The 25,246-nt window shown below is 36.5% G+C and overlaps 2 protein-coding genes across 3 annotated transcripts; both read right to left on the reverse strand.

Moving 5' to 3' along the window:
* Nucleotides 1-2,541: 2,541 nt before the first annotated feature.
* LOC113236435 lies at nt 2,542-12,892 on the reverse strand. The gene is made up of 7 exons (XM_026472497.1): nt 12,856-12,892; nt 12,730-12,773; nt 12,577-12,658; nt 12,147-12,251; nt 7,100-7,189; nt 2,904-3,016; nt 2,542-2,813 (listed from the first exon to the last, which is right to left on the reverse strand). The coding sequence occupies exons 1-7, from the start codon at nt 12,889-12,891 to the stop codon at nt 2,588-2,590; spliced, it is 696 nt and encodes a 231-aa protein (XP_026328282.1). The 5' UTR covers nt 12,892; the 3' UTR covers nt 2,542-2,587.
* A 3,268-nt stretch (nt 12,893-16,160) lies between these two features.
* On the reverse strand, nt 16,161-19,396 carry LOC113236434 (larval cuticle protein 16/17-like). 2 transcript variants are annotated; one of them, XM_026472496.1, is made up of 3 exons: nt 19,211-19,396; nt 18,552-18,682; nt 16,161-16,367 (listed from the first exon to the last, which is right to left on the reverse strand). In XM_026472496.1, the coding sequence occupies exons 1-3, from the start codon at nt 19,283-19,285 to the stop codon at nt 16,163-16,165; spliced, it is 411 nt and encodes a 136-aa protein (XP_026328281.1). In that variant the 5' UTR covers nt 19,286-19,396; the 3' UTR covers nt 16,161-16,162. The 2 variants fall into 2 exon arrangements, with proteins under 2 accessions (XP_026328281.1, XP_026328280.1); XM_026472495.1 differs by having other exon boundaries at nt 19,208-19,396.
* Nucleotides 19,397-25,246: the final 5,850 nt, after the last annotated feature.

Here is a 25,246-nt window from a genome sequence, read left to right on the forward strand (position 1 = left end):
ACATTGTTTTACAAAAATCATTACATCTTTCAGCATATTTTGTTGGTGCTTTATGTATATTTACGAATTAATTTAAATTGTTAACAGCAATATATAAAATAAATTATATAGCGAATATGGTTAATGAAGAAGAGAGATTTATTTATTAACAGAAAAAATAATATTGTTGCTGTTGTTGTATTCGGTAATTTTCAGGTTAGTTTTCACTACATCATTTCGGTGGCAATTTTTATTATTTAAGCATTCGAATAAATTAACGAGAAATAATAACAAGTTTCTTCACTCGAATATTACAAAATATTTCGTGATAATATCCTACAATATTTAAATAATAGAAAATGCCACCGAAATTAGATAGAAAAAATTAACCTGAAAATTACCCATTCAATAATTTACACGTAATTGATATTTAAATTTCTTAACTGTAAACTGAAGAGTCAATGTACATCAATAGTAAAATGTATTAAGTTAGGAATTGTTATTTAATTAAACGTTATTTTACATAGAACTTTACTAAATGGTAATGATAATAATCAATCATAATCAAAACTCTCGTGTTTACTTAATAGTTTCCCAGATTTAGCGGGTACGTAATGAGAATTGAGAGACCTTACATTAGCAGTGTATCCTTTAAGTTATTTTTTTACAAAATTTAACAATCGCTCTATAACCACTATTAAAATTTCACATCCTTGGTGTAATAAGGCCACATCTACAAAATGTCAACTCTAAGTTTTAAAGATTGTTCGAACTGAATTAGTCGATAACTTTTTTATCCTTACACAGGCGAGTTGTAAAATGTTACATACCTAGTTCTGCCGCCAAGTCGCAATGTGAACATTACTGCGTACCAGTTTTGAAGGGTAAACATAAGTTTTGGTACAATCGATAAATCCAAAACTTACGCTGATAGAGATTCCAAAAGTTTTCTAGATATCTTTATAGAGAAACTGAAAATATATACTTTTTAAATTAAATTGGCACTTCAGGAATATTAAAAAAACGTGCAGTGTATGAGATTTTTTTTTTATAATTATATCGAAAAGATTCTAGTAATAAAAAAATATCAAGAAATTAAATTACAAATATTACCCGTTTTATCAAATTGATAAAAAAAAATCTTAAGCCCAAGCGGATGAAAACAAGGCCACTGCTAGTAAAATTATTCAAAACATAAGTAAAAAAATTTTGTTAAATAAAGAGGAACTAAGTAAATTGGATTTAGTTTACATTTACATACGGCATTATTTGCTTCAAATTAAAGAATTAAATACAGACGTCAATAGTGTCCAGGAACCAAGCACGTCAAATCAGGCTTTTTAATTATTATTTTTTAACATCAATGGATTTTTGTATTTGGTCAATTTTATAATTTGAATTTGAAAATAAAATAGATTAAAAAAAATCCATTGGTGTAAAAGAAATTCATGAAAAAACCTGATTTCGTAAAAATGTACCTGACCCCTAGACACTTTTGAAGTGTGTTATTACTAACTTAACTAACGTAACTTTATTGCTTTGACTCTTCCTTATTCAAGCTGAATGGTTTGTATTTTGCAAGTGCAAGCTTTTCACGTATTTATTGGTATTGACTTTCGTCAATTATACATAACGAAGTGGTTGCAGCACTAAAGAGGTAGTTTTCATGTTTAAAAGTAACATGAACATGTCGGTGGTAATTGGTGTTCAACTCGGGCACATACATTAATTTCTATAGTGATGAAACTCTTAAGTCTCCTTAATAAGGTTAGAAGTCTTGACCTATGCTTAGAGGTTACATTGTGTAATTTCAATTTTAAAATATATTTACGTTAATATTCTTATGTGTAGAAATCACATGATATTGATGAAATTTTACCTTATGAGTCACTAATATGATAGTTTTTTTTTTAATAATAGCCCCGCACTAGAGCAGTAGAGCTCCTTGCAGAAGAGTTCGTCTAGGGAAGTACTGCCACCTTACCTAGTTCTGTCGCCAAGCTTAATGTCAGCATTACTGTGTTCCAGTCTTGAAGGGTAAGGGTGCTGGTGAAATTACAGCCACATGAGACTTGTCAACTTACGTCTCAGGGTGCCGGGGTCAGTGGCAGTGCCCCTCAGATCTTTGCGATGCAAAGCTCTGAGTGGCACTGCAAGTGTTATAGACAGTCATGCAGCTTACCATAAGACGCACGACTTGTTCATCCCGTCACTTGATATTATAAAAAAAAAACTAGGAAAACCTATATCGCGCGTGCCATGGACACCCACATAGACAACCATAAATTACACCCAAACTCACGAGAGAAATAAACGTAAGCAGTACAAATATTTCTCCTGGCCCGGGAATCCAATCCGGGACCTCTGCGTGGCAGTCCAGCGTGGTAACCGTTCGGCCACGAAGGCAATTAATTAGACTGTATTGTATAAATATGTATTTTTTTGCAATTATTATATGTTTTGTTATTCGGTTAATAAAACTATCATTTAAATTTTATTTATTTTTTATTTTACAATTTATTCTAATGAATCAGTATATAAATATTATATACAGTTTCATAATTGAATTAAACTATTTACATTGATTTTTCTAGCAACTACGCAGATTTTAACCGAGGAGCGAGGCGACGACTGCGGGAGGAACGCCACCACCTGGACCTTGCTCTATGGTGGGCTGGAAGCCATTTTCATCAGCAATGTAAGTGACTGTGTAAAGGACTTGGTCAGGACCAATCCACGAGTATTGACCTCGAACAGCGATGCCCTCGTTTTCGGTCCCTTGGTTCTTCAGCTCACCCTGCTCTTCGTGCTTGCTACCGTCCGATGTCTCCCACCTATATAACGACATAATTTAAATAAAATTGTATTAAAATGTAAACGTGTTGAACTATGCTGTGATTATAAACTTTACACCGCGATCTTACGCGAAACTGTAAGAGTCCAGTCCAGCATTGTTAACATCATATCGCACGATTTGAACATCCTGTTGATTTTGGGGAGCAGCCATCGTGGCGGCGACCAGAACAAACACCACGAACTGAAACAATAAACCCATTATATGATCCAAATCCTTCGAACACGTATCACTTCACTTCACTCCACTGCACTGCAAGTACTGACCAATTTCATTTTATTGTTCCTAGCGACTATCTTCCTCGAAGTACACTTGGATTGTGGGATGATTACGTGTCCAAACGACCCTCTTATATATACTAGCGGTTTCGTTTCCTCTAATACTTGTGGTTGCAACACCGCATTGGCTTGCCGAAGCTTCTCTCTAAGCTCAACCGCTGCATTTGTCACGAACGGTGCGCATATACACACAACGTCTTATGCGTATGTTGTAAAAACACATCTTGACCCATTGCAATTTTTGTTAAGTAATAATAACACAAATGTCAATGTTAGTAGGGATTTTAAAAGGTAATAATTTTCTCCTCTATTCGGACAATGCATCGTTATTAAAACATTTACCAAACAATGTAATTTATCTGTGTGCAATATGATATGTCGTACATTATTCTCACTGAGTGGTGGAGAGTTCGGTAATCCAATCCATTGTATTTTATATCTATTGCACAGTAATATATATTTTTGAGTTTTCAATTAGAGTTACAATAAGAATAGATGTAACGTATGACCTGATACCCTTTCGCACGGAAGGAGACTGTATTGTTTAATGTGTGACGGTCGCGATAATGAACCGGCGTTACTTAACAACAGGTCAACGTAATGTGTTGCTGCTATGTACAACTACAAAAGGAATTTTATTGTTTCCATAAATTTATATACAGAAAATAAAATTGATATTGCCTAATAAATTAAAAAAAATTGGAATAAAATTCTAAGGACCTGCAATTAAGATATTGTACAGCTAAATTACAGTGAAAGTATTTTTAGACTTTAGCAGTAAGTATGAAATTTGCGCAAAACAAACGAGGTCTGTAGACACAGTCTCTTGGGACAGAAAACATCAATTGGGTGGAGCGAGTAGAGACAAAACCATTTATGCAATAGGTAAGTATGCTCCATTTGGAGAGGTTCATTCATGCTAAGCATATGCAAACCGCGCAACGTGTCGTTAAGCTGAAAGGTCATTAATAACATACCACACATACCAACTTTATGCTGGTGTGTGACATGAAAGTAGAATACAAGCTAACGAATGGAAAATTTGATATATTTAGAGGGGCGCTAAAAATAAGGTTAAATTAGGATAACAACGTGGACCACTGACCATATAGATCAGAACGTTTAATTTGAAATAATAATGATTTCAATCGTCTTTCTGTTTCGATGTTAGAGGCCCATAATAATATGAATGTTGTTAATCATAGTTCAACCTTTTTTAAGCATTCGGCAGGTATGCTTGCTCAGATTACACAAACTAATGCTAATGAACATTTTTCGTTAGGAAATCGAGAAAACTTAAGTAACTGTCAATGTGTACTTGCATATCTCATGAATACTGCATTCTTGTAAGGTTATGGGAACGTCAATCAGTTCAAGTAAGTGTCGGCCTTTAGCTTTTTCAATTGGTTGATGTTATTCCGAAGATGAGGCACTTTGTAACATTGCAACACTAAAACCACACTTATACAGAAGTAATAAAGTTCATGTTGCATGCAACATGTATGATGTATTTTAATAAGTGTACAAACCACAACGTTAAGTCAATAATCACGTGGAAAAGGCCAAGGTCTTACATTTTGCGCTGAATAATTTGTGGCCAATTGGTTTTTGATGGGTGTTTAGATGGAGTTTCTTCATTCCATATTCTTATCTGGTACGTGAGAGAATTATAATACTATAATAGCATAATTTGTATTTAATTATGAAATTGTTTCCAAAGTGTTTAACATTGTGCTAGAGAATATAGCCATTGATAATGCAATAGCGTTACATATTAATTGACATAAACAGAATGTTGCCTACATTTAAATAATCAGAGGTAGGTTAAAACATCTTATTTGACTATAAAATTAAGTTAGATTGTTGTATGGTTGATTGGCTGGGTGTGCGCAGGCGCAGGCTTAGGCTGTTCTCCCAACCGGTCGCGTTACGTCACAGTGTGTTGAACTAAGTCAACCTAAGACGCGCATATGACCTCCGACTGATACTCGAAACTTTTTTTCCGAACTTTGTTCATATTCAATTCTCTATTTCACTTACTCCTTCGACTTCATTAAGATATCATTTTCAAGATAAATAACTGTTCATCCCTAAGTTACTCTGAAAGTTGTTTGAATCTATTCAGGAACTAGAAATTAGACATGGAATTTCTGATAATAATAAAATAAATCATTCATGATAATATTTTTTACTTTCACTTCAGAGATTTTACGTTGTACATTCCATTGAGTCAACAGAGAAACGTAGCCGACTTTCTGATAAAATTACCATCTAATTTAAACTCTTTATTATTATAATTGTTTATATGTAACGATTAACACTAAAAATTTTGGGTTTAAGTTCAGAGTTCCATTAACTACTTAATAAATTTAAAAATGTAGTACAAGGTTGTTTTACATAACATCATCATATACAAGGGTCAGTTGCGGTCAAGACACCCACGGTTACGTCATTATCACGACGCTTATTTGTTATTGTGCTTTTATCACATTTTTGGTTTGGTTTTTATCATTATTATCGGTTGTCAATCATAAAAAGACGATATTATACATCCAAGCATTCGCTGTCGACAGGTCCTCAAATACGAAGAGCTTGTAAGTGAAATTGTGGGTATACGCTCATTGAATCAGTATATAAGGTTATTCGCCATAGAGTAGAACCATAAAAATTATATTCGGACAGATAAATAAAATGCTAGTGTGCGATCCAGAACATAATTGGTTTTATTGACAATAAAACATAACTATTCTCTATTAATGTGGCAATCGTTAATAGGAGATAATAACAGAGGTCAGAAGATTTGGTGGAGTTCAAACGCTTACTGAGTTGTTGCAGCTCGTCTGTGTCATTTTCATTTGAAATGGCGATTGCCACACACGAGATTTGTAGATGCAGCTATGTGCCTTTACTAGTTATGGGAAAGGCTGTATCCAATTGTAATATCAGATTGAAAAGATTCGGATAGTTCTGAATCGTGTCCGACTGGAACGCCACATTTGGATATGTAATCATAGTTTAGGTTGATAACAACCTAAACTATGACTGTTACATAAGTAACAGTCTATTGTACTGAATTAGTGACGTACTATCATATAGGCGTGATCAATAAATATTGAACACACCGTGCACAACAATGATGGGCGTGCGTGATTAACCAAGACATTAAATAGAACTGATATTGATGAACCATTGAAACGGCGCTACTAATTATTTACTTAGCAGTTATTGCTTAAATCTTGTTAGTCTTTTTATCGTGATTAGCACACATTTTACACATACAAATTGAGACGGCTAATTGATTCCTGTCAATAATTATTTTTATGCAACGTTCACCTATTTCGACAGAGTGTATGTAGGTAGCAGTAAATAGTGGATATACTGATGTGAAAAAATCGAGTGAGTTTTTTAACTTCAAGGACCACAGTAGTCTAGAGTTCCACCGCTATGTTATGGGTGTTCCAAGGATTCGCACGAAACGTCACGCCACGATATTTATATAGCAAACGACTATGGAGTGGAATTCCTTGCCTGCGGACTTATTCTCTGAACGCTATAACTTGGGCCTTTTCAAGACGAAAGTGAATAAGCATTATTTAGGTGTGCATGGTCCATCGTTGACCATATCGTCACTTTTCGTCAGGTAATATGGAGGTCAAATGAACACTTATTCTTTGATAAAAAAAAACTAAAAAAATTGTTGGAGCCATGCAAAGTATTGTACATTTTTGTTTACACTCTTTACACTCTTTACACTCTTGAAATATTGAAGGCAAAAACAGTGTTACGTTCTAGACTAATACGACGGATCGAACAGTCTCGTCCTGGATCAAGCTTTGCGGTGTTTTAGTATTTGTCTTCTAGAGAAAACTCATTGTATTACGTCAAGGCACAGATAAAAAAACAAATTGTATAGAATGTAATCTTAGAAAGACGCAACGACTCTATCAAGCTCGTCTTCAGTGAAGCAAAGCAGCATAAAACAATAGACACGACGCCTGTCGACGTGGCTCTCAGGCTTCGCGGAGTTGTAGAAACTGTCTTCCGCAGGCGAGTAGCGGTCGAAATCTATCTTACACACCTGTAAAATAAAGGCACTTCGATTTTTTATTATGTTTCTAGTAGTTTAATACCTTCAAGCTTCACTATTACATATCTATTATAAAAGGAAAATCGCAACGGTATTTGCTACTGTAACGTTGTATGGAACCCTTTCTATAACGTATACAAAAAGAAACTCGAAAGGGCGCAGAAAAGATTCATGTGGCACTTGACCTATTCCTGTTTTCTTACTAAGTCTTTAAAGAACTCCGACGCCAGACTTAAGCAGTTCAAGTTGGAATTATTATCGCATCTCAGGCACACTGAATCCTGGATACGCCTGAATTACTGAACGAACTAGGCTCTAACATACCGCGTAGGTTACCAAGGTCCTCGCAATGTTTTAACCTATCGCGTACCCCGAGCTCCCACTCCAATTTGGGCCACTTTGCGCCTCTGGCTAGACTGGCACGTCTGCATAACAGTAAGTGTATGAACACTGTTGACATCTTTGCCGACAGTTTGCTCAAATTTAGACATTCTATCAAGTCCCTAACATCTTAAAACATCTTAAATAGGTATATATTATATTATATTATAGTATATGCTTATGCCTTAATTACTTTATTTTGAATTTGCTTTTTTATTTTTTGCTTTATTAATATCATTTACATTCTTTTAAATTGAATATGATTGATCGATTCAAATTGTAATAGTAATTATTAACATTCTTATTTTACATTGCATGTTGTTTTCACCTATAACTGCTATAGCATTAAGTTCTTTGTTTTGTTATGTTAAATACCTAATTGAATGATATAATGTGTATAGTGTTGGTGAACTGAATAAATAAATAAATAATGAAAACAAAAAATTCTTCAAAAATTTTACAGCTTTTAAGGCTATTTTAAAAATATTTTTATAGGACGTAATTTCAAAAGAGGCGGGAAAGTTTTAGGTTTATAATTCAGAAAGAATCCCGGAATTGTTCATTCGTAAGGGTGCTGCATTTTGTCATGATATTACTAAGTCATACACAGCTTAAAAAACCGTCAAAATTTATTGTAATTAGGAAGGGATGTATTACTTCATCCACCGTGTTCACCCGAACATAACCACTTTAGAGTTTCACTTTACACAATTCTTTGATTGAGTATGACTTTGATAATGACGAGACTGATGATGGCTGAATGATGAGACTATCTAAACGATACTTAAGAGCTGACTGTATGTAAGTTTTTATAAACCTACAAACATATTACCCGAAAAGTGGCAAAAGATTGTATATCACCATGACTAGTATATTATTATATTGATTGAAGTTTTTTTAACGTTTTTCGTTTATACATTGATGATACATTGACGTTACGGCCAACCCAATACATTTATGTTGACAAAAAAAAAACTACACCAATTATACTATCTGGTTAAGTGTTTCAACACAGTGAGGTATAACAAAAAATCAGGAAATATGTTTTAAAACAACAAACTATTTAGTAAGATTTTAGAATGATAAACCATTCAACTAGGAAGCAATCTTATAATTGGCTCCTTCCATGTATAATTTGACGTCACTCCTCGCCTCCAAAAGCTATGTGTAACAAACAAAAATTTGATATTACCCATCAACCTTGCAACGCTTAAAATGATGTAACGAAAAACAACTTACTGGTTATAAGTAAACCAGAAAAAATGGAGGTCAAGTGCATACTACAGTCTTGTGCGTATTATGATATAGATCATTTTCACTTTCAAATGAGATGGAAACTCGATCACATTGATTCGACCTTGGTTTTCATTCGTCATAAAATATAGATTTGATTGAATCATGATTTTTTACTATCATGATATATTTTTTAATGAAATTACTCCACTAGTTTGTTATAATTATTAATACAAAGATCGAACACAACGAAAAATTCCTTCGATTTGACAGAATTTGAACTTTTTTTATGATGCTAAATGATGGGACGAACAAGTCGTGCGCCTGGTGGTAAACGACACGCCTGTACTTATCAAACAAAATCGCAAAGATCTGAGGGACACTGTCACTGCGCCCGTCACCCAGAGACATAAGAGGTCCCATGTGCCTGTAATTTCACCAATACCCTTAACCCATCAAAACCAGAGCGCAGTACTGCTGACATTTAGTGTTTGGCGGCAGCAATAGGTAAGGTGGCAGTATTTCCTTGTACGAACACTTTCACAAGGAGCTGAGTGTATTGGTTTGTTGGTGAATCCCAAAAAGTCGCAGGCTATGATTGTGGGAAGTGGGTATATGCGTGGCATACTGCATCTAGATTCTGTCCCACCTATAACGTATAATTCGACGCCTATTGCTTATGCTTCTACTGCAATTAATCTTGGCTTGCTTTTAGATTGTAATTTGATTTGGACTCCACATATTAATGAAGTCAGTCGTAAAGTCCATTTTTCCTTCCACTCACTTAAGCGCCTCCAAAACGTTTTACCTTTAAAAACAAGATATGTTTAGTCCAAACACTTATTTTGCCCTTCTTAGACTATGCTGATTCCTGCTATTTGGATGCTACTGAAGAACTGCTAAATAAGCTTGAACGACTGCAAAACCTATGTATAAGGTTCATCTTTGGGCTTCGTAAATATGACCGAATTTCACATTTCCGCAGTCAGCTCAAATGGCTTCCCATCCGTCTCCGCAGGAATTTGCATATTGTCTCCATTCTTTACAATATTTTACATAACCCTGTGTTTACCGAGTACCTGAAAGAGCGTTTCAGCTTCCTTAGATCTCAGGATAAATCCTGTCGCTCTCTTGTTAGGTCCGCTAAAGCTATCTTTTCCATGCTTCAATTCCGGTTTCTATTCTCACTCCTTCACTGTTCATGCGGTCAGACTTTGGAATGCACTTCCTATTACTGTTCACGAAAGTAAATCGTTAGCTATTTTTAAAGTGAGAGTTAAGGAGCATTATTTATCTACTATTCCATCCATATCTTAGGTATTATATTATAAAATATGTATTTAACTAAGTATTTATATAATTTGTAACAATTTAACATTATTATATATTTTTTTTCCTTGTTTTGTTGTGCACATATTCTTTCTTCTTTTCTGTTCTTTTAGTTATAGTGTCCTGTATTTAGGTCTGCAGGAAGAAATTTCTATTAGAAATAAGCAGAACCTGTTGTTTTTAATTTCGCTTGTATTCTTTGTGACTTGTTGTATTTTTCCTGTACAATAAACTATTAAATAAATAAATAAAGGAGCTCTACTGTTACTAAAAATATAGTAATATAGGCAGAGTTCGAAATTCTCAAGATATTTACTTTCTTTGAGAATTATCCAATATATACCCTAAAATTGTCCTTGCCGATATATGGTACATATACAGACAAAACTAAATAAACACGAAGAAGTCTTTGAGAAAGCAATTACGATTGTAACTTTTTTGAAATTGACATTAAATTGACACGTTTGGATACATCTCGGATACGAACACGTCATTGCTACGGTGACATTTTATTGATCCAAAAATCAAGGTATATTTATCAAGATAATTTTAGGGTCTGAGGACTACGGCACATAAGGCAAAAAAGTGCTTCATTTCTTAATGTATACAATTATATATTTTTTGTTGTTTATAGCGTTGGAAGATGTGAAGAGAATGATAAATTTAGAAAAGACGCCTGTAGAATTAAAGTAACAAATCAATGAAGTAACTAATGAATTTGACTTATGTGCTTTAAGGACTATCCACACACATGGGCGGGCTGTGCTTCGTAAGGGGTTCAAAAAATGTCGCTGCTTATGCATTACTGCTTGGCGGCAGAAATAAACCTGTGTCTGTATGCCAATCTAGTGCACCTGATACACTGTTGATGAGATGATGCCATAGATTGGCGTTTAGATACAGGTTTATATGACCCACTAATAGGCTCGAGTCTCCTCTCAGGTGAGGGTTTTGGCCAAAGTCCGCTACGCTGGCCCAATGCAGGTTGGAGACTTATTTCCCTTACCGAAAGGCTCAAGGGCTGTTTCCTTATGCGCTTACTGGGTGCTCCTTCTGGTAGGAGCACGAGGACTAATGCTCCTACTAGTAGGACCAAAAGGATAAACATGTATTCGTGCTCCTACTTATGTACTATATTTATATGTGATTGATATTGCAGTTATTATACAACTTCTGGGTAGGTACTTGGATGAAAAAAATGCAAGATAGTGATCCGTTTAGCTCTTTCAGGTTGTTTCTATATGTATATTTAAATTACTATATTAATTTTAAAGAGCAACCCCTAGAGTTTCTTGATCATTCTTCTCGGGGGAATCTGCCTTACGAAAGAACGCAAAGTGACGATTTCAAGTGTAATTTTCTTCTTAACTATGTAATAAAGATATTATTGACTTTTTTATTGTGATATTTTTTAAATCTAGTTCAGTGAAGATATTAGTTACGATTTCACGATAGGAGCATAAGGACATATTAATCCTAGTGTTCCTACTATTAGGAGCACCCAGTAGGAACATAAGGAAACGGCCGGCTCGCGGTAAATTTCAAATTAAATTTCGTACATAACTTCCGGGAAATTCAGAGATGCTAGCCCGGATTCGAACCAACTACCACAGCCTCTGCTTGAGAGCCGGCTTGTCAGATCTAAGGATTTTTTTCTATGCGTTAGATCTTTATATTAATGTAATCTTAATAAAGAAGTTTAACGTTCTGTAGGCTATAACTGAGGTAATCAAGTTGTATGTGTCTATCAAATAGAACATATTTCCGGTGGTGGTCTAACTGCCATGATGAATGTTATTCACGCTTCATGTTTTATTAAAATAATAGATATTTCTCAATAACATTTGTGCAATTTTTGAATGTATATATCTCAGATAATCTTATATTTCACAATTACTAGATCTCGTTTTGTTTTGACTTTGAGTGCAATTGCAACAGTCTCTTTACGAGCGTGATAGAGCATCACTAATCTTAGCCATCTTTTTTACATAAATCTTTCACTTACCTTTTTTTCGCCATCCTCGTAGCATATCAGCTCCTCAAAGTGAGCCATTAAGTTGTTCTTAGGGTATTTAAAATATCGTTTCAATTCTGCATAACGACCTAAAGGCTAAACAGAATTATCATTTAAATGAATTAAAATAATAATAATAATAATAACTCAAACATCATAGCACCGCCTAGGGAAACCCTGTATCGCGGATGCTATGACACACACATTGACAATCACAAATTACACCTAAACTCACGAGATAAATAAATGTAGGCCATTATGAATTTTTTTTTCGGCCCGGGATTCGAACCCGGGACCCGCGTTTGGCCAATGAGGCAGTCATATAATAATGCCATAATAGGTACCATAATATGTACTATATCATGGGAAGGGTAAATATAAGCGAATAATGTATTATAATTTTCATTGAATAGGTACAAACTTCAAAGTCTAAGTTGCCGCTTTTTCGAATGGTGTCTTGCGGAAATTCGCTTGGGAAAATTCTTCTCAATTCGACATCTTCGCTGGAATATAAATAAAATTTGAACTTATGCCCTCCGCTGCATGAATAGTCACGATAAATCTCGACACTCACTACGAATAAATTTCCGCAACACTTTGCTCTATTAGGCCCAGCATCTATAATCGAAAAGCGTAGAATGATTTTAATTAAAAACCGAGAAACTCTGTGCCAGGCTGACGTACAAATTATTCAACTTACAAAGCAAGCCACAAAGCAAGCTGCTATTTTACACATTATGAATGATGTATCCAAAATAATCTACATATACACTTTAAAACATCGACACTTTATTGTGAAATAAATCCATAAAATATCTATTGAATATTTTATAGGAAAATACCGTAACAGGTTTATTTATTTACAACAGCAATTTTATGGATTTTAATCTTGCATAATACTCGTATACTAGGACATCGGTTAGTATGACTAACACAATATTCGCTGGGTATGAAGAGACGAAGTCGCTATTGCGATTATTTTTCATAATATATGATTATAAATATATAATTATTATGATAATTCTGAAAGCGGGTGGAACACCGGTACTAAAAGTCCTACAGAGGCTCTTTAATCCAGTCTTACTCGAAGGTTATACGCCAGACGCATGGTGATAATCTTCTTCAAAAAGGGAGATAACACCCTACTGACGAACTACAGGCCCATCTCGCTTCTAAGCCACGTTCATAAGCTGTTTTCACGAGTCATGACGAATCGTCTCGTGAGCAGATTTGATGACTTCCAGCCCCCCGAACAAGTCGGTTTCCGAAAAGGCTTCAGTACCATATACCACATCCACACGCTGCGGCAGGTTATACAGAAGACCGAGGAGTATAACCTGCCATTATACTTAGCGTTTGTGGACTATGAGAAAGCCTTTGAGTCGATTGAGATTTGGGCGGTGCTACAGTCTCTATAACGGTGCTACATTGACTATCGATATATCGCAATGTTGAAGTGTTTATACAGAAATGCCACTGTCTGTTCGACTCCAGAACCAGTGCACAAGGCCTATCCAATTACAAAGAGGGGTGCGACAGGGAGACGTCATTTCTCCGAAACTGTTCACCACTGCATTGGAAGAAGCCTTCAAGTTACTGGACTGGCGAGTACATCGCACATCTTCGATTAGCTGACGATACCGAGGTCATGAAGAATTGTTGGAATAGTTTGGCACCATGCTCGGTGACCTCAATAGAGTTTCCCAGCAGGTGGGTCTAAAATATACATGGACAAGATGAAACTTATGTCGAATGTCCATGTTGTACCCACCCCTATAACAGTGGGAACCTCTACTCTCGAAGTCGTTAACGAGTATGTCTACCTTGGACAAACCGCCAAATTAGGCAGACCCAAGCTCGAGGAAGAGGTCAATCGTCGAATCCGACTCGGTTGAGCAGCTTTCGGGAAGCTCCTCCTCCTCCTCCACAATACCGCTGTACTTGAAGACAAAAGTCTTCGAACAGTGCGTGTTGCCAGCGATAACCTACGATTCTGAGACGTGGTCACTTACTATGTACCTCATAAAAAATATTTCTCTACGTGATCAAATCAGAAATGAGGAGATCCGTAGAAGAAGGAAAGTCACCGACATAGCCCAAAGGATTAGCAAGTTGCAGTGGCAGTGGGCAGGGCACATAGCTCGTAGAACTGACGGCCATTGGGGCTGAAAGGTTCTCGAATGGAGACCTGTAATGCGTTCAGTGGGACGGCCCCCTACTAGATGGACGGATGACCTGGTAAGGGCGGCGGGTAACCGATGGATGCACGTTGCGTCCGACAGGCTAGTCTGGCCATTTTTAGGGGAGGCCTATGTTCAGTAGTAGACGTCTTCCGGCTGATATGATGATGATGATGATGATGATGATGATGATGATTCTGGGGTCGCCGGACTAAAGCACATAGGTCAAAATCCAACATTATTCATTTAAATTAACATATATTTATATTTAAATTATCTATATCTCATCAGGGCCACATCCGGGCCGTGCTAGTGTGTATGAACTCCGGACCCGTCCCGGCACACGAACACGGACGAGTTCATACAAAATATACGCAGCGATATTATTTTGAGCCCCTGACGGAGTACGGCCCGTCCACGTGCCGGGCACGGCCCTGATGTGGGTGGATCCTTAAAGCACATTAGTCAAATTCATTAATTTGTAACTTTAATTCTAGAGGCGACTTTTTCAAATTTATCATTCCCTTCACATCTTCCAACACTATGAACATCAAAATATATAATTACATATATTTACAAATGAAGCACTTTTTCGCCTATTGTGCTGTAGTCCGTAGACCCTAGAATTATCTTGATAAATATACCTTGGTTGGATCAACAAAATGTCAACGTAGCAGTGTTTTTGTATAAAAGATGTATCCAAACGTGTCAATTTAATGTTAATTTCAAAAAGTCACTAACCTAATATTGCTTTCTCAAAGACTTATTTTCGTGTTTATTTAGTTTTCTCTGTTTGTCATTTTTTATCAAATATCTTTATTATGTGCCGAGCATGTTTTTATGTTTTGCTTACAAAGTAGTTTTTCAAATAACTTCGTGTTTTGTTTTTGTCCATAGGATGATACAACCGATCATCGTCGCTTGAGTGCGTTCCTGGCAATCTTGATATAAACCGTGTATTTTTTAAATCGGACACTGGCAGAATTGTCCTCAGTGGGACAGAAGCCAAAACAAAAAAAAAAAAAGAAAAGTGATCAAACTATGTATCGGCCAGGACAATTCCTAGTATTAGGTTATATATCGGATAATTCTCAGGTAATTATAACGATATTATCAAAGGAAATAAATATCTTGAGAATTCGAACTCTGTCTACATTACTATATTTTTAGTAACAGTAGAGCTCGTTGTGCAAGTGTTCGTCCAGGGAAGTGCTTGCCACCTTACCTATTTCTGCCGCCAAGCAGTGATGTCAGCATTACTGTGTTCCGCTTTTGAAGGGTGCTGGTGAAATTACAGGCACATGGGACTTGTCAACTTATGTCTCAGGTGACGGGCGCAGTGCCCTTCAGATCTTTGCGATATAAAGCTCTAAGTGCCACTGCAACTGTTATAGATAGGCGCACGAATTGTTCATCCTGTCACTTGATATTATAAAAAAGAAAATCAACCATTAAAATAATTGCTCCTTATAATATATTTAGGCGCTATTTATAAAAATGAATCTTCATGTGTGAACACCCACCCTTAGATGTGGATGAATTTCTACTACTATGGAGGAACCCTCTTTCCAACAAAAAAAAGAATAATGAAAATCGGTTCACAAATACCGGAGTTATCGCGTAACATACATTAAAAAAAAACATACAGTCGAATTGAGAACCTCCTTTTTTGAAGGCGGTTAAAAACAAAGAATTACCTTCGACACTTAGCAAAGTTAAATATTAAAACTCGTCGGAAGTAACTTAGGAAGTTATTTCAAATTTACCAGAAGACCTATATTATTACGTGAATAAAAGTACGGTCTGAACAGAAATTATTTAATAACATTACACAATTCGTCTATCATTGAATCTAGTGTCTTCTTCAAGTTGTGGTTGGAAGCCGTTGGCATCGGCTATGTACTTCAAAGTATAGTAGCGTCCTTCCGGGTCTACGTACCCATATTCGCCTCTTACTACCATGCTAGAGCCTTCTGTCCGGGTTACGATACCACCATCTTCTTTTCTATATGTTCCATCTTCAGTTTTAAACCTGGAATATTTAATAATATGAGAAAAATCGATGACCTCGATTATTGGTTTACATTGTGATGGGATGAGGAGGTTCCGGGTTCGAGTCGTGGTAGGACCAATATGGGCATCGATGACCTCGATTATTGGTTTACATTGTGATGGGATGAGGAGGTTCCGGGTACGAGTCGTGGTAGGACCAATATGGGCTGGGCTGTGTCCCGGAGTGAATTCTGTTGCGCTAGAACTCATAGTATAGGAAATTCCCTTAATAATAATTATTATTAAATGCTCATTTCTGCTTTTTAAGTAATAGACGAATGTTCTCCCACAACGTGGCCTGGTGATATAACGCTTTGTCTAGTAGCAATTAATGCTTGGATCGTGGTAAACTATTTTTACTTGAGTAAAAAGTGTATTTCTATAATAATAATTATAACTATAGTACCTGACAACCACAAGTAGAAAATCCCTGTGAGTACCAGAGCAACTAAATTAATAATGAATTTTGGAGCTACTTAGAAAAACCCTGGACATTCAAAGCAGGAGCAATTTCGAAAATTTCCTTTCCCAACTTAGCGTCCACAGTCTTATTAACAGCTGGGCCACCGAGGCAGTCTAAAATTTCAAGTTTTAGAGCCTAATGCACTACGTATTTAGAACGCGCGTGTTCGGCGCCGCAGAGGCTGAATAAAACATGTGCAATAGTGTACTGGCTGCGTATGAATATCGTTCAAATTCTGCGCAACATCCGCGTATAAAAATACACCGTGTGCGTAGGCTCTCAACTAATAGCTGAGCGAATTTAGTTTAACTTATTATATATCATATAGTCCAATATCTAATATCAATCAATTTTTCTTGTTTTGTTGAGCACATATGCCCGTTCTTTTAGTTGTAGTGTCCTGTATTTAGGTCTACAGGAAGAAATTTCTATTTGAAATAAGCAGAATCTTTTGTTTTTTATTTCCCTTGTATTCTTTGTGACTTGTTGTATTTTTCTTGTACAATAAACTATTAAATAAAAAAATAAAAAAAATAAATCAACAGGCTCAAGGGTAGATATACAGTGGATTCTGGGATACAGCTGTGTAAAACCCTAAGGGTTTGAACCGTCAATTGTTAAAGGAGTTTCCTGCCCTTCTTAATTAATAATTTTACTAATGACATATTTCTTATTGCAAATGAGATTTGTTATGAACATAGCCGAAAGTGACCTGTAAACGGTAAGAGCACACTGCTCCCGATTCGTACCAGTTCCGAATCTGAGAAATGACAGTCCGAAATGTACAGGGATTATTTTATCTCTAGATGTACAAGCGATATTCATATTTTCTCGGATTCGAACCGGGATTACTGCACAAGCGACATCAGAAATGGGTCCGAGTTTTCTAGATTTGTGTAAACGCGCTAAGACTCGATTTACATTGTAGCGGAACGGAATAAAAGCCAATTAGTGTAACGATACAATACACAATACAGAGAAGTTAAAGTCATTAAAATTGTGTAACGTACAAACTAGATACGACACGGTAGGTGCGAAATTCCTAAGACTGCGTGAGATTCTCCGGAAAATTTGCGATCAGTTTTTTCGATCATATCTAGATTCTACGTTACACAAAGTTGGTTATTTGTTATTGATGTAAATAAAGCCACAAACTTAAGCTTATCCAATCATAACTTTTGATTAAAAAAAATGCTAGATTTATCACGTATTTTTTTTTTGCCCCGCACTAGAGAAACCCTGTGTCGTGGGTGCCATGGAAACACATATAGACAACCACAAATTACACCCAAATTCACGAGAGAAATAAATGTAGGCCATACAAATATTTCTAGCGACTCGAACCCGGGACCTCTGCGTGGTAACCGTTCGTACACGGAGGCGGTTAAACATACGAAACATTAAAATTGATCATTATAGTAAGTTACAGAAAATCATCGTCAAGCCATTGTTCGTCCCACTGCTGGGCATGGATGTTCTCTATAAGTGTTTAAGGCATAGTCTGCTACCCTAGTTCAATGCGGGTTTCGCACGCATAGCTACTAAACCTTGACAAATGCACGTAAGTTAGAAATTAAGTCATAGGTGCATTGTGCCAAAGGGATTTGAACCGTTTGCGTGAGAAGCAACCATTTCCATCACTAGACCACCACTCTTTAAAACTGTATTTCATTGAAATAATAGTTAATTGAACCCACTTACTCGAAACTATAAGCCCCTAATCCATTGTTGTTGTAAACAAATTTGTTTATTCGATTCGTCAGGCAGCAAGTTCCGGGGAAATTGACAATTGTCGTCGAGATTATGACCACGCAAAGATGAGCTCCGCTTACCTGCGCAATATACCATATGTCAAGGCCAATGTGTCGGACCATAATGTGAAATTTATTAACAAAACCTGTTCTATGTTGTAAATTCTTTGTCACCACCCTTTGCCTAAACATATTAATCTGTCGATAAATATGTGTGTGTATAATATTCATTAAGTGTGTTTTATTGTTATAATTTACTATTTAATATTAATATATAATAAACAATCGACTGATGGATGTTCATGAAGTATGTTGCAACTTTACAACTGGCATTTCATTAAAACTCCGAAATATTATCGTTAAGGAATCCAAATAAACAGCCTTTCCATCTTTTTTAAATAATATATGTATAACTATTTTGGTATATTTTATGCAAAGCTTGTTTTTCATGGAGCTGTAGAATTATGCTAATTTTAGAGTCAATTTAAATAAAAGTTATATTTATTAACATTGTTATTGTTAATACTTCTCTGTAGCATGACACCGACTCAACGGTCAACTTAAAGAACGCTAATTAATAATAATAATAGTTAGGCTATGTAATACCACTACCACTGCTGGACCCTTAAGGCTGGTTACACAGCAGTGCATACGGTCCGTACGGACTGTCCGCCTGCGGGCCATCCGTATGCGTAGAATCCGCAGTGTTCTAAATCAAGTACTTAATTTAGTGCGGATATTCACGGAAGACAGTCGCCTACAATGAACGCACGGGTGGCTTGTGCGGAGTTCACCGGCGTCACTGTAAAACAATGTTCTAACGCCACACGTGTTACTCCGCTCCGGTGCTTCGCACGGACGGTCAGCAGATAAATCCGCACTGCTCTAAAATCAGACTAAATGTGCTGCCCCTGTATTTTCACGATTACAAGAGTAGTTTCTTCGAGCAGGCTCGCCTCGATTGTGTTTTTATGTTTGCCTGTCTCGTCACCTTTGTGTTGTTCAGGGTATCGCTTTCTCAAATAGTGGAATTTATTGTGTAATTTTAATTTTTTTTTCAATTTGGATAGTTAGCCGCAGAATTACTGTGCCGCCCGGGGCCATGGCCCCTCTGCACCCCCCACGCTACGTTCCTGTGCTAGGCTCAGGCCTCACACTTTGAGAGAGTTTGGGCTGTAGTTCGCTGTAGTAGGCCAATTGCTGATTGGGGACTTACAGACCTCATGAATTGCTTTGCAGATATCGTCTCGACGTTTTCCTTCACCGAAGAGCTCATGGTAAACTTTAAATTGAGAGATGCAAGCCAGGATTTGAGAGGCAGTAAGACAAACCATAAGGCATTCACGGCTCAACACAAAAGGAGCACTAAAGAACACTAACCTAGCCTAAAGAAACAGTTGTAGCACTAACAATAAATTACAATCGAATTCCAGGTGTCAATACATTAACGTCGATTTGTCGAATTGAATCAAACTTGTCAAATTAGTGGCTTTAGTTCTGTAGTTATCGGTGTATGTCCTCGTGCATGATAGGACATAAATTAATTATTTTTATTGAATATAATGATGTTTTTACTAATATGACATTCGTCTATTTTTTGTAAAAATATTCAACTGTTTTGTTGTTGTTAAAAATACTCAACGTGGTCACTCAAATTGTAGCAGTAGAGCTCCTTGTGAAAGAGATCGTCCAGGGAGGACTGCCACCTTACCTATTTCTGCTGCCAAGCGGTAATGTGTTACTGGGACTATCCATTCTGCATCATCATCTATAGATACATCTTTTCACATTTAAGTTTACATGTCTGACACTGACATTAACGTTTAAATAACTATTAGTAAGAATGCTCATGACCTTATAGTGACCCTAGGACCTTTATGATTGACTCAAACTCATTCTAATTACGCATTATCAGCGTTTATAAAAGGTTGTGTTGGAGTTGGAATAATCAATCTTCGTTATATTTTTATGCCTATGATTATGTTAAATTATATGAGGTAAGAAAATAAATGCGTTTATAGCAGGTGGGTTTACGTCTAGTCCCAAATTCTACATTTTAGGGCCCTTTTTCTTCCTAACGTATCTACTGACGACGTACACTATACTGCTGTGGACCAGGACTCAACCACGTCGCCAGCTATTGGATTTAGGAGAAGTAGGGCAGTCCTTAAGTGCTCGTACACATAAACCATTAACGGGCTTAGAATCTTAATTTTTATTGTATAAGTATAAAGCGCATCGAGAATGCTATGAACAGGTAACTAATTGATAACAATTGAGAAAATAATTGATTAGTCGGTGTGATTATAAAATGTTACCATGTAACCTATCATGCAAATATGCATATGTTAAAACCAGAGGCAGATAATTATTACAACATTGTTAATCATAGGCATTGATGTTAATTAGACATAATACATAAATAATGTATGCTTTTAGAGAGGCGGGCGTATCGTCGCACGTTTATAGCACTGACCCACTATATTGCACATTATATATATCAATGGACATCTAAACAATAGCTGTTCATTTATTCAGTCAAATAAAAATTACAACAATTACATACTGAGTTTTTAAAGTGAATAGACTATTATTAAAGGGCATTGTCAATACAAAATTTATTTCATTGTTTTAGAAATATTGTTATGATTAAATTGTTTCTAAGTACCGTTTTACTTTCTTTTGAGACATACTATGTGATACGTGTTTGGGTTGAATAAACATTTTATCTACCTATGTAGGTATGTAACAGTATAGAATATTGCTTTTTTGCCAGTAAATTAAGTAGACAGCTTGAAGAGAAATAACAACAAGTCTTGATATTAGATTCAATTACCCACAGTATTATGTACTTAGAACTATACAGACCAAAGCATAATTTCCTTTATAATCCAAACACGTTTATAGACAAAACCTACAATGTGTAAGTTACATAAATGTGCTAAGAACTTGGAATTGCCAACAAAATACTTTAAACTTGACAGGAAAAATAGTGCGTAAATCAAAATATGGATAAAACAAAATTTATTGGTGAGAAAAAACAAGTTTTGGACTTACCATAATGAAGGTTATAATTTCCCCCCGAGTGTTTTTGTTAACTGTGACCACAGCACTCTGCTCACACCTTATATCCAGTTCTTCAAGAATCCGTCTGGACCTCATTCCTTTGCAAATAATGCTACGTCAAGGACTCAATGTCATTGACACTAATATATTTTATATAGCGAATCCTACAATCTTACTTATACACCACTCGTTTTATAAATGTTAAACCATTTATACTTTAATGTTTGTAATTAAGTTATGTAAATTAGTCGTCCCGTACTTTGCTAGTGGTTTGTACGTACAAACATAACCAATAATAATAATGTGGCGTGTCGCTTCCAGTACAAATACAGACAGCGGTCCTGCTCGATACGACGCGTATTATTTGCCGGTTCTTGAACCTGAGTCTCTGACGCTGGCCGACTATGTGCCATTGCCTGAGGAACACCGCCATTTTCATTTTAAAAATTAGTCATTTAGGCTATGAGAGTTTACAATAGATATCCTAGATAATAATAACAGGCTCAAGCTCAGCCTCCAGCTGAAAACCAGCGCTGAGGCTTGGCCCAGCATAAAGCCGAGCTGACTAGTCTTTTCGGCTATTATTGTGTAATTTTAACTGCCTCTGTGGCCGTTAAAATTACACAATCCGTTTCCGGGTTCGATTCCCGGCTCGGGAGAAATATTTGTATGGCCCACATTTCCTTCTCTCGTGAGTTTGTAATTTGTGGTTGTCTATGTATGTTTCCATAGCACCCATGACACAGGGTTTCCTCAGTATGAGAGTGTGAGTGTGAGTGAGCGTTTAAAAAAAATTAGTTACTTTATTTTATTTTCATTACATTTTTTAAGCCGTGGTATCTTAATGGTTTGACCTGCCGCCTCTCAAACAGATGTAGCGGGTTCGCACCTCTGAGTTTTTCGGAATTTATATGCGAAATTTAATTTTAAAACATCGTGATGAAACCTGCACGTTGCAGAAGTTTCACAACCCTCGAAAATCGTGTGAAACCAATCCGCATCGGGCCAGTGTCGCGGACTATGGTCGACGCCCTCGCCAAAGAGGAGACCCGTGCCCAGCTGTGGGGTGTATAAATGGATTGACGATGATGATGATGACTTTTATTTTCTCTTTTGATTTTAATTGATACCACTGGATTTGTTTAACATTAACATTATTGTGAATAGTCAAATAAATGTTTCTTTCTTTCTAATAATGTGTCACACAACCACTCCAATTAACTGATCTCTTGTAAGGAAATTCCTTTGAGTACTATAGGAGTAGTTATTCACTCTGGGGCACTTCTCAGAACACTCAGAGCAGAAACAATTTAGAAAAGTTCGTTTCCCAAATTGGTCCTAACGAACAACAACAAAGGATCACCTCATTCAGCACCCACAGTTCTAATCGATGGGCCCGGTGGTCACGAGCACGGTAGTTCGTCAAACAATATTAGTTTAAGTGTTTGGTAAAATTTTCCAAATTTTTTTAAAGTTTTAGGTTCCATGCCTATACGCCTTTTTTATTTTATAATATCAAATGACGGGTCGAACAGGTCGTGCGCCTGATGGTAAGCTACATGCCTGTCCATGACAATTGCGTTGCCATTCAGAGCTTTAAATCACAAAAATCTGAGGGGCACTGCCTCTGCCACAGCGCCCGTCACCCTGAGACGTAAGTTGACAAGTCCCGTGTGCCATTTCACCAGCACTCTTACCCTTCAAAACCGGAACACAGTAATGCTGACATTACTGCTTGGCGGCAGAAATAGATAAGGTGGCAGTACTTCTCTGAACGAACTCTCCCACTAGAAGCTCTACCGCTGCTAAACTTTACAGCTACGTAATGGCATAGTTTTTTTTTTAAATAAGTAACGCACACATTCAACTTACGCACTAGGGAAACCCCGTATCGCGGGTGCCATGGACACACATCGACAACCACAAATTACACCCAAACTCACGAGAGAAATAAATGTAGGCCATACAAATATTTCTCCCGGCCCGGGCATCGAACATGTGACCTCTGCGTGGTAGTCCGGCATTATAACCGTTCGGCCACGGAGGAAATTATTATATAATATAGAGGTTATACCCAATTGCAATGCAGGAAAAATACACTTGCCCTTAAAGTGCTATCAAGAGGCTTTCTTCTGTTCTCATCAGACATCCATCAGAAATAATTACTGTCCACTCAACAAATCAGTAACACTAATCAAATCAAAAGACAATATCAAGTACGAAGCTTCATTCGCATCGTGCATCTTTCAATTTTGTCGAGTATTACTTATTTGACAGCAATTGTTTCGGATCGAGAACGGGAACAGACCCCCTGTTGAGAATCCATATCTGTACACTATGGTTTAAAGTGTGCAGACCGCCCACAAGGTGGACCGATGACTTGGCAAAGGTTACGCGAATTCACTGGATACAAACAGCACAAGACCGGTCGTTGTGGCGATCTTTGAGGTAGGCCTATGTTCAGCAGCGGACGTTTTTCGGCTGAAATGAAGATGATGATGAAGATGCGTCTAAAGTAGAACGAGAATGCTATGATTATGTAGCTAAAGGTGCTTTTCCACCAGTCAGGCGAGACTAGACGAGACGAGGATTGAAATTGTGTGGCTAAATTCCAATTCTCACCTAGCGCATCTTCGGCGGAAATAATCTGGATTGACGAGGATGGGCAAGACGAGAATTGAATTATTTGTTGACGTAATATAGAGCCGTATTGCTACCTACATAGCGTATTAAGCCCTATAACGGAAACACGATTTCTCGTGCGAACTCGTGATGGCTCTTACTGTCAATCGTGAGATTGTGGGGTACATACGTACAATTTGAGATTTAAAAGGATGGATAATAATAATTTACGGGACATGTTACTTCAGCCGCTTGTTTATCGCTAGACGAATTGAACAGCACTGCATCGTCACTACTTACATCCACAATGGCAATTTTTGGTGGAAATAGGCCGGAAAGATTTCAATTCTCGTCTTGCCGGTGGAAAACCACCTTAATAGATGACAATTTATGAAAGAAGATTAGTCAGTGTTGTTATAAAAATTATAGGCTTATCAAAAATGTTGCCGTATAACTTATTATGCAAATAAGCATTTGTTAAAACCAGAGGCAGATAATGATTACAACAAGCTTAATCATAACATTGATGTTAATTATACATAAATGAATAACGTATAATTTTCGGGGCGTATCATGACACATTTATAGCATGCTAACGGTACAATACCTGTTATTACTAATTTAAATACTTTTTAAATTGAATATGTTATTATTGTATAAATTAATTTGTAACATGATATAATTTTATTTATCCTTTATTTGGTATCATATTTCTTTTCGACGATCGCTTTGTTTTACCTTTACTTGTTACGTAAAACAGCCACCAAGAGATCGTCTTATTTTCATGTTCATGGATAGTCAAAGCGTAGAAAAAACGTGTTGATAAAAACAAATAATTCCTACAAACACCTTGTTACTACACATATGGTATATTTAGCGGAACACTTGTGAGATTTTTTAGTAGCAGTAGAGCTCAGCTCAGCTCATAATTCTCAGATAATTATAAAGATAATGACA

This window comes from Hyposmocoma kahamanoa, unplaced genomic scaffold (assembly GCF_003589595.1).
Source record: "Hyposmocoma kahamanoa isolate Upper Pololo Valley unplaced genomic scaffold, ASM358959v1 92, whole genome shotgun sequence".
In the NCBI taxonomy this organism is placed as follows: domain Eukaryota; kingdom Metazoa; phylum Arthropoda; class Insecta; order Lepidoptera; family Cosmopterigidae; genus Hyposmocoma; species Hyposmocoma kahamanoa.

Excerpts from the sequence above, each read along its gene's own strand:
- LOC113236435 (XM_026472497.1), bottom strand. The coding sequence starts at position 12,891 with ATGTGTAAAATAGCAGCTTGCTTTGTGGCTTGCTTT. Across the intron at positions 12,774-12,855 it reads CTTGCTTTGTGGCTTGCTTT|ATGCTGGGCCTAATAGAGCA; the intron begins GTAAGTTGAATA and ends TTTCGATTATAG. Across the intron at positions 2,814-2,903 it reads CTGGACTCTTACAGTTTCGC|GTGGGAGACATCGGACGGTA; the intron begins GTAAGATCGCGG and ends GTCGTTATATAG.
- LOC113236434 (XM_026472495.1), bottom strand. The coding sequence starts at position 19,285 with ATGGCCCGCAGGCGGACAGTCCGTACGGACCGTATGCACTGCTGTGTA. Across the intron at positions 18,683-19,207 it reads AGGGTCCAGCAGTGGTAGTG|GTAAGCGGAGCTCATCTTTG; the intron begins GTATTACATAGC and ends TATATTGCGCAG. Across the intron at positions 16,368-18,551 it reads TTAGGGGCTTATAGTTTCGA|GTTTAAAACTGAAGATGGAA; the intron begins GTAAGTGGGTTC and ends TAAATATTCCAG.